Source organism: Notolepis coatsorum (genome assembly GCF_963971535.1).
Source record: "Notolepis coatsorum genome assembly, chromosome: 1".
Taxonomy (NCBI): Eukaryota; Metazoa; Chordata; class Actinopteri; order Aulopiformes; family Paralepididae; genus Notolepis; species Notolepis coatsorum.
In genome coordinates this window covers 284,780,390-284,790,454 of record NC_140165.1, presented here as the reverse complement: position 1 = coordinate 284,790,454, position 10,065 = coordinate 284,780,390, and the positions used below count along the sequence as shown (strand labels likewise).

Here is a 10,065-nt window from a genome sequence, read left to right as displayed (position 1 = left end):
AGAGAGAGAGAGAGAGAAGTGAGAGAGAGAGAGAGAGAGAGAGAGAGAGAGAGAGAGAGAGAGAGGAGAGAGAGAAGAGAGAGAGATTTACATTTAGTTGACGCTTTTATCCAAAGCGACTTGCAAGTTCTGTACAACAAGTCAGCAGGAAGGGTACAACTCTGGCAGCTAAGTAACATTGTTCATCAAACAGTGTTGAACGTGGGTGCTACAGTCTTGACTGCATAGTAGTATAGACAGATTAGCATAGTAGGTAGTATATAGGCAAGGTAGATTCCGTGCATGATAGTAAAAGACAGTATGAAGGTTTGTTTAGGAGAGAGAGAGAGAGAGAGAGAGAGAGAGAGAGAGAGAGAGAGAGAGAGAGAGAGAGAGAGAGAGAGACAGACAGACAGACAGACAGACAGACAGACAGACAGACAGACAGACAGACAGACAGACAGACAGACAGACAGACAGACAGACAGACAGACAGACAGACAGACAGACAGACAGGACGACAGACACAGACAGACAGACAGACGAGACAGACAGACAGACAGACAGACAGACAGACAGACAGACAGACAGACAGACAGACAGAAGCAGACACAGAGGATGGTAGTGTTGACATGGACAAATAGTGAAAGGAGGAGAGGCCAAGCAGAGACAGAGAGAACACTTGGATAATGACAATCAGTCAGTCTAGACTGGCTGAACTTAAATCCCTCTAAATGACCACTTAAGTATTTAACCTTTACTTAACCAGGTTAGGTTCACTGAGGTAATCATCCATTTTGCAAGGGAGATCTTGCCAATGCACTTTAGAAATATCTACTATCCATATCCTAAGTCCATGCCATGCATATATATTTTTCTGTGCAGACTACAACGTTTATTTGATAGCTATACAGCGTGAGCGGTAGATTCAGGCCCGAGGCAGCGTCTGGCTATGCTAGTGCCACCACGTCCCGCTACAAAGCGCATCTTAAGACGTCCATTCCCCGCAATCTCTTTTAACAACATGGCGTAATTTGATACCCCTGGAAACGGCAGGAATCCCTGCTGTCATTAAAAGGTGTGCGCCGCAGATGGAAACCCTGAGATCCACGGGGGCGGTAGGGTTTATATGTTTTTAAATCTTAAGACAAACCTAATGAGAAGTGGAGAAGGAGGGATATAGGGAGAGAGAGAGAAGATGGAGGTAAGAGGAGGAGGAGAAGAGGGGGGGCGGAGGGAGTCTGAGTAAGACCACATTTCACAGTTGATAAATGAATGGAATTAGATTAGAGAGATGTTCCAAGTCAAATCATTGAGAAAGTGGAGTGAGAGGGAGAAAATAGAATGGAATGAGGGAGGACGGAGAGGTGAACGAGAGAGAGAGATAAGTAAGAGAAGATAAGAGGTAAGAATAGGGGTGGTGGGGCGGCTTAAGTGGCGCAGTGGGCAAGGCGCTCACCACTAACACAGGAGATGCTGGGTTCGAGCCCAGCTCTCGGCGTTGCTTCCGGCTTGGCTGGTATTAGGGGGTGGAAAGCCGGTGGGTGGGGATCGGACTTGTGGACAGCGACTCCTACAGGTCGGTTGGTGCGCCTGTACAGCAGAATCAGGAAGCAACGGGGGCAGCGTGAGCCTCCCACGTGTTACTCCTCGCCGCTGAGAGATCGCGCTGTACAGGTGAAAAGATGCGACAGCTGCCTCCTTGTGTACCGGAGGGGACACGTGATGCAAGGCTTGGTCACATTGCAGCCGACCAGTGGGAGGCATGGTCTAACAACGTTCGAGACAGGGGAGGATAGAATTGGATTAATACGAAATTGGGATGGGAGAAAAATAGAAAATGGGGAGAAAAAGTAGATAAAAAAAAAAGAAATAGGGGTGGTGGAATGGCACAGCAAAACAGTGTGTGTAAGTGTGCATGTGTGTGTGTGTGTGTGTGTGTGTGTGTGTGTGTGTGTGTATATGTGCGTGCATGCACGTGCACATGTGTGTGTATGTGTGTGTGTGGGGGGGGGGGGGGGGGGGGGGGGGGACTAGGCTGTCCATCACTCTGTTTGTGCAGGACACACTGGCAAGGTTAAGTAGTGAGTCTCATGCATGAATGACAATCACGCACTGAAAGTATGTTGCGCTACTTCGCGGGCCTCTCATATTCAATAACGTGGGGGCATCGCAAAATATATGATTACACACACTCTCCATGGCCCCTAATTGAATAGATCAATCTAATTTAGAGTGGGTTAACCCCTCGGCTCCCAGAGGCCAGACACCGCACAACCGCTGTCGCCATGAGTCATCTCCCCCTGCTTCATCTGGCCGCTCCACAGGGGAACTCTGGCTAATACAGCCATTTATCTCCACTGACACACACGCACACACACACACACACACACACACACACACACACACACACACACACACACACACACACACACACACCCCTCCCTCCGCAGGCTACACACACGCAGGCTAAATCAATTGTATGGGCTATGGGATGAACCTAAAATTATATTTGTACCATTTCATATTTTAACCCTTTAAGGCGTGTGAGCTCACATGTGCGATTTGAGAACTTAAAGGTCCCCTGTCTTATAAATTGCCTTTTCCAGTGTTTAGCATTGTTTTCTAGCAATGGGGGTTTGTATCAATGGGGTCTGTGTCGCTAATTCTCATTTTGGCGGATTGCTCCAATTCAGTTGAGACAATATCCTCCCCCAGTGAACTAAGCCATTCTGATTTGACTCGCTCCCTGACGTCAGTAGGTGCTGCTGATCTGCATAACAAACGCCCCCTCTATGGTTGTAGCGCACTCAACAACAGAGCGAGTGGGAATAATGCGGAAGCGGTCTCCTGACTCTCCCTCTCTCCCTCTCTCTCCCCACGGTCCACCTGCAGTTTACACACAATCGCTCGAGCCGCTCACACAGCGCACATGCGCGCACGGAGCGATGTATCCTCTCTCTCTCTCTCTCGCTTGCTCGTTCTCTCTCTTGCTCTCTCTTGTATACATGTATCACGCTGTGTGGGTGACTGTCACTCAAAGCGCTTATGGGCGGAGCCCAGCCCAAAACATCTTTAAATATTATTATTTGTATCCACTTTTTCAATTTTTCTCCCATCCCAATTTAGCCATGCCAATTCTCCCCTCCCCTGTCTTGAACGTTGCTCACATATGCCCCCCACTGGTCGGTTGTAGGAGGATAGAAGCCTTGCATCACATGTCCCCTCCGATACATGTGGAGGCAGCCTGTCACATCTTTTCACCTGCCAGCACGGACTCTCATTTGGCGAGGTGTAACGTGTGGGAGGCTCACACTACCCCCGCCATTTTCCTGTCTCCCAACCGACCTGTAGGAGTCGCTGTCCACAACGTCCAGATTACCACCCATCGACTTCCACCCGCTAACTCTGCCAATTGAGTTAGTATGACGGCCGGCCCAAGCCGGAGGCAACACCGACAGCCGGAGTCGAACCTGGTGTCTCTTGCGTTGGTGACGAGCGCAATGTCCGCTGCGCCACCCAGCCGCCCTAACAGCTTGAAATATTGAAGTGAGAGAGAGAGAGAGAGAGAGAGAGAGAGAGAGAGAGAGAGAGAGAGAGAGAGAGAGAGAGAGAGAGAGAGAGAGAGAGAGAGAGAAGTGCTGGAGACAGAGAGAAAGAGAGAGAGACTTTTGATGTTCTTTATTAAAACATGTCAACTAAAAACAGTCAGTAGAGACACAAAAAACTCACGGCATCTTCATAAAAACAACACACACACCCACACACTCACCCGCACACACACACACACATACACACACCCACACACTCACACACACACACACACACGCACACGCACACGCACACGCACACGCACACACACACACACACCCCAAAAACTCCTTCAGCACATAAAACCCACTTGACCTTCAAATGCATATGTTCAGCCCCTCCTCCCCCACAGTACACATTGCATTCCCCAATCCCCAAGCATTCACGAACGCATCAACATTATGTCTCAGTGAGAAATACATGAACTCTAATCTAAGGCGTGCAGAAATCATACCCCTCAACATAGGCACCGATTCCGTAGGACCAACGCCCTTGATCATATTCCTACGGGTCAGCCAAATGGCTAACTTAGCCTGCCCGTAAACAAAGTTCAGTAAAACGCTCACAACCTTGTTACTTAATGAATATGTTTGGCCAAGGATGAAACTCTCCACACAGAACATCACCCCCAGCTTCACACACAACCCTTTTAGGAACCCCAACACCCTATTAATCCTTTGACACTCTAGGAAAACATGGGTTACAGTCTCAGATACTCCGCAAAAGGGGCACCCATCACCCACCCCTGGATCCACCCGAGCCAGGAACCGATTCGTTGCCAACACCCCATGCGCTGTCCTCCACTGTAGGTCCCCTGACCTCTTAGGCAGTGGCTGTTTGTAAAAAACCCTCCACCTAAAACTAGCAGTGCTGCCATCACCCAGCACCCCCTGCCACTGATGCTGCCTGACGTCCTGCAGGGACCTGATGTTTCTGACCTTCATGCATGTTATGTACAGAGCCTTGCCACATGCCAGGCTAAACTGCCCCAAGAGAGAGAGAGAGAAGTGCTGGAGACAGAGAGAAAGAGAGAAAGAGAGAGAGAGAGAAGTGCTGGAGACAGAGAGAAAGAGAGAAAGAGAGAGAGAGAGGTGCTGGAGACAGAGAGAAAGAAAGAAAGAAAGAAAGAAAGAAAGAAAGAAAGAAAGAAAGAAAGAAAGAAAGAAAGAAAGAAAGAAAGAAAGAAAGAAAGAAAGAAAGAAAGAAAGAAAGAAAGAAAGAAAGAAAGAAAGAAAGAAAGAAAGAAAGAAAGAAAGAAAGAAAGAAAGAAAGAAAGAAAGAAAGAAATAGGAAATAGAAGTGCAGGAGACAGAAAGAAAGGAAAGTGCTGGAGACAGAGAGAAAAAGAGAAAGAGATAAAGGAAAGTGCTGGAGACAGAGAGAAAGAGAGAGAGAGAAAGAGAAGTACTGGAGACAGAGAGGAATAGATAAAGGAAAGTGCTGGAGACAGAAAGAAAGGAAAGTGCTGGAGAAAGAGAGAAAGAGAAAGAGAGAAAGAGAAGTGCAGGAGACAGAACAAAAGGAAAGTGCTAGAGAAAGAGAGAAAGAGAGAAAGAGAAGTGCTGGAGACCGAGAGAAAGAGAAGTGCTGGAGAAAGAGAGAAAGGAACGTGCTGGAGACAGAGAACAATTTTGAAAAAGAAGTGCTGAAGACAGAGAGAAAGAGAGAAAGCGAAGTGCTGAGACAGAGAGAAAGAGAAGTGCTGGAGACAGAGAGAAAGAGAGAAAGAGCGAAAGCGAAGTGCTGAGACAGAGAGAAAGAGAAGTGCTGGAGACAGAGAGAAAGAGAGAAAGAGAAAGAGAAGTGCTGGAGACAGAGAGAAAGAGAAGTGCTGGAGACAGAGAGAAAGAGAGAAAGCGAGAAAGAGAAGTGCTGGAGACAGAGAGAAAGAGAAAAAGAGAAGTGCAGGAGACACAAAGAAAGTAAAGTACTAGAGACAGAGAGAAAGAGAAGTGCTGGAGACAGAGATATAGACAGAAAGGACACATGCACACTGTAAAAAAAAACTGTAAGAAAACATCAAGTTCCCCATCAGGCCTTGAGATGAAGCCGCTTTCCATGATGTTACCATGATGTTCTCCTATCTAGCTAGAAACACTGCAGGCCCATTTTTTTTTTACCGATATCCGATATACCAATATTGTCCAACTCTTAATTTCCGATACCGATATCAACCGATTGATTGATTGATTGAAAAGTTTATTAACAGTTGCAGAATGGGTACAGTACAGTACAGCTCAATACATACAATTATTAAGGGGATGCAGACCAGAGAAAGACCTTCGTCTTGTTTACATCAGGGTCCCCCATTTTCAATTCATCATAACATACACAACATACAGATTGTCTATCTGTATGTTGTGTATGTCATATATATTATGATGAATGTACTGCTACATGTATACATTTATGACATACCAGATTTGCAAATACAGTACTGTTTGTGATACAAAAAAGACCAGGCCCATTGCAAGTTGCTGTACTCTGTCGTCTACTCTAAGCCATCCTAGGTTGTCAAAGTGGGCAGGGGTGAGGTGGGTTCTAGGAGTCAGGTCAAGCAGTAGTCTGACTAGTTTGTTTTGAGATGTTTGTAATTTGTTTTTTAGTGCCTTTGAAGTGCTTTGGTACCATGAGGTGCAAGCATAGTCGTAGTACCCTTGAATGAGTGCTCCTGCCAGAGTCTTCAGGGTATTCTTGTTTACCAGAGAGGAGATCTGGTACAAGAATCGAGTTCGTTGGTTGACTTTTTTTATTACATTGGACGCCATTTTGTCACAGGAAAGATTAGCCTCTAGGATGGAACCCAGGTAGGTAATTTCATCTTTCCTTGTGACAATATTGTCACCCACTGTAACTGAGAAGCCGTCGGTCTTGCTGAGTTTGTTATTTGAACCGAAGAGAATGGACTCTGTTTTGCCAATGTGTAATGATAGTTTGTTGTCGGCGAGCCATATGCAGATTTTGCCTAGTTCCGAGCTGAGGGCTTTTTCAACCTGTAACTTGTTCTTGTCAGAGACCAGCAGGGCTGAGTCGTCCGCAAACAGGAACAAGTTGCAGTCACAAGCTGACGACATGTCATTTGCATAAATTAGGAATAGTAGCGGTCCTAGTATGCTTCCTTGTGGAACACCACAGCTCACTGTGAGGGGGGGGGGGGGGGTAGGGTACCGTTTACCTCCACCATCTGTTCTCTCCCCTCCAGGTAGGATTGTATCCAGCTCACTGATAGACTATCAAAACCGATTGCTTTTAGCTTGTCAATCAGAATGGTGTGATTGACAGTGTCGAAGGCCTTTTGTAGGTCCAGCATGACCATGCCGCAGTATTTGCCCGCGTCCACCTCTTGTTTGATGTGGTCGTTCAAATAGAGAAGGCATGTGTCAGTGGAGTGGGATGTTCTGAAACCAGATTGGAATTCGTGGATTAGATTTTTTTCCGCAAGGTACTTTTTGACCTGTTCGTATACTATTTTTTCCAGGACTTTCGAGATGGATGTAAGGATAGAAACAGGGTGGTAGTTGCCTGGGTCTAATTTGCTGCCCTTTTTGTGCAGGGGTGTTACTCTCGCAATTTTGAAGTCCTTGGGGACGTGTCCCTGTTTTATGGAGAGGTTTATTATGTGTGTGATGACTGGGGTGATGGCGGCTGCTGAGTCTCTGAGGAATTTGGAGGGGATGTTGTCATGGCCAGTGGCCTTGTTCGGTTGGAGGGCGCTCAGTTTTTTGAGTACCTCATCTGTAGTTACCATTTCCAGTTTGAAGTCGTCTTTGTGGACGCCTAGGTTCTTGTAGTATGCTACTATGTGTTCTACCCCATACTGCCCTGAGTGGGAGGGTAGTTTGTTTACCAGTGTTGTGGCTATGTTTGTGAAGAAAGTGTTTAAGTAATTGGCTACATCCAGCTTGTCTGTGATGAGCGTGTTGTCCGTCTGTATGTTTAAGTTTGAGAACCTGGTTTTAAATTTTTTACTGCAGCCTAGTTGATTATTGAGTCATTTCCAAAGTTCACGTGGTTTATTTTTGTTTTCCTCAGTTTTGTCATTGATGAAATTTTTTTTAGCAGTTTTGATCATGGAGTTTACGTCATTTCTTAAGTCTGTTTCTTTCTAGTTTGAGTTCAGTCACGTGGTCTTGGAGTTCACTGCTCGTGCTTTTGGTAAGCTTTGACTGACTTTTACGAAACTCAGAGCATTTTTTGTCTCTGGCTTTCATAGCGGTCAGTATTTCAGTGTGCATCCACGGCTCAGTGCGATTTTTTACCCTGGTGGTTCTTAGGGGGGCCATGTTGTTTAGTATTGTTGAAAATTTGGTTTTGAAGCCAAGCCAGGTTTCTTCAACCAGTGTACCATTGAGCTCATCTGACCAGTCCAGGCTCTCCAGTTCAAGGTTAAAGGCCTCGCTAGAGTAGGTTTTGAGGTCTCTAGATGTGACCGTTTTGTGACAGCCAGCCTTTTGCTTTAGCTTTTTGCGGGTACAGAATATCATATAATGATCACTTAATGATATATATGCAGGGTTTCCCCCCCAAAAAAACTGAATCATTGCAGGTAATTAACATTACATATCTCTTGTCGTGGAATTAACACAACATTATGCATACTTTTGACAATAAATAAAATAAGAATTTGTTCTTACTTGCTTGCCTGGGTAAATAAAGGTTAAATAAATATAAAAGAAATAAAATAAAAAAAGAAGAATTTGAAAACAGATACCGATCATTTCCGATATTAGATTTTAATGCCAATATCGGCCGATAATATCATGATGAATATTCACGATTTTTGTTCTTTACAACGTGCAATGTTATCTGCACATATTCTGTCCCCGTTATCAATCTCATCTCTGGCGCAGACAATTCTGTCCATCTGCACTCCATCCATTCACCGCAGATATTCCACATCACTTGGGTAAAGAGTTACATACCGAACAGGTCATCCCTGGCCAGGGCGTAGAGGATGCGCGAGGCTCCGATGAGGTTGCTCATGGCGGCGGACAAGGTGGAGGAGTAGACCCCGACTGTGACGAAGGGGTTCCACACGTTGATGTCTCGTAGGAAACTGTAGTCCCTCTGAAGCAGGATGCTGGATGGGGTGAGAGGGAGGAACAGATGAGACCTTTAACACCACGATCAGGGAGGTCAGTTCATGTGCAATTCAAATCAAATCAAGTGAGTGGACTTCATTCAAAATTCGAATATCCATCAAACTTTTCTTTGGCACAAGAAGGATTGACATCCGATGATGTATGATTTAAAGCATTAAAGCATACCTGTTGAGGATGGATCAATAAATTATACTCCATTTCTTTTGAGCCAGTCAATACAGCTCTCATAAAAATAATTAAAATGATAAATTCAATGTTTTATTCACTTATTCAGAACTAGTTGTAAATATTTGCTTTTTTAAATGTGTCCTTGATTTACATGCCCGGTTAGAATTCGGTGAGTTTTTTTTTTAATTGGACGTCAAGACTCACGCATTGCAGTAAAGTTATATTTCTCAGGCGGATATCGTGGGCAGTCTGAACGTCTGTCAAATATCCCAAATCAAACCAACTTATTGCGTTGACTCACACAATGAGCTACTGGCAGAAGCGTACAAACTATTTGATCTATTTTGCGCTGCCAGAATGGACAAATTTTTTGCACACAGCCAACCCTACACAAAGGAAGGCGGCCCACATCAAGAAAAGCTGTTAACTGAATGGAAATTATCTTGTGTATGGGTTTGAATTATCTTGTGTCTGGGTTTGAATTATCTTGTGTATGAGTTTGAATTATCTTGCGTATGAGTTTACCTGGACCAGACATCTGTTGCTATGAACCTCTTGTGGAGAGGATAGCAAAATGGGGATTTGCAATTTTGTCTGTTTGGTAAATTAAAACATCAGATTAGATTTGACGTTCATCAGTTGATTCTACAAACACTAAAACTGAAAATAATTTGGCGATTTAGGAGGACATTTTCAATACTGCTCCTGTTTTCAGTGAGAGACCCAGCTTATCAAGTGACAGTAATAGGTCTATGCTGTGTTTACATGGTGGGCTAATGTCAGTGAAATAGTTGCCTATTAATTATATATAAGTGCATCTATAAGTGCTAAAGCCAACAGTGGCGAGTCAGCTGAAGAGGCACTTGTAAATGAAGCATCCCTTCCACAAAGATAAACACTTGGCGTTGGGTTATCATTACAGTAGCCTAATAATTATTTATGCCGCTTAATCTGAACACACTGCCTTGCAAGCTCTTGCTGTGATCCACATAAACAAATATTTTTGATGAATGATGTGATTGCTGGGTGTCATATGTGAATTATCTTATCATTATGTGTCAGTCTGCAACACGCTATAGGGCAAATATCTCTAACAACAATATAATCATGACATATGATGCAATCTGCGTAATGGATTCTCGTGCTCATAAGTTGGTATGCCTTGGGCCCAAAGAGGTTGAGAACCAGTATTCTAGACTGAGAGTAAAGAGTAAAGTTACCTCCT

The 10,065-nt window shown here is 44.7% G+C and overlaps 1 protein-coding gene across 1 annotated transcript in view; it reads right to left on the bottom strand.

The window, feature by feature from the left end:
- The window catches only part of LOC311225066 (solute carrier family 12 member 9), a 179,191-nt gene that overhangs the window by 80,129 nt on the left and 88,997 nt on the right, over positions 1-10,065 (bottom strand). The window contains exon 7 of the mRNA XM_084310274.1: positions 8,493-8,650. Within this exon, the coding sequence (XP_084166400.1) occupies positions 8,493-8,650 (158 nt within the window). The remainder of the gene's footprint in view (positions 1-8,492; positions 8,651-10,065) is intronic.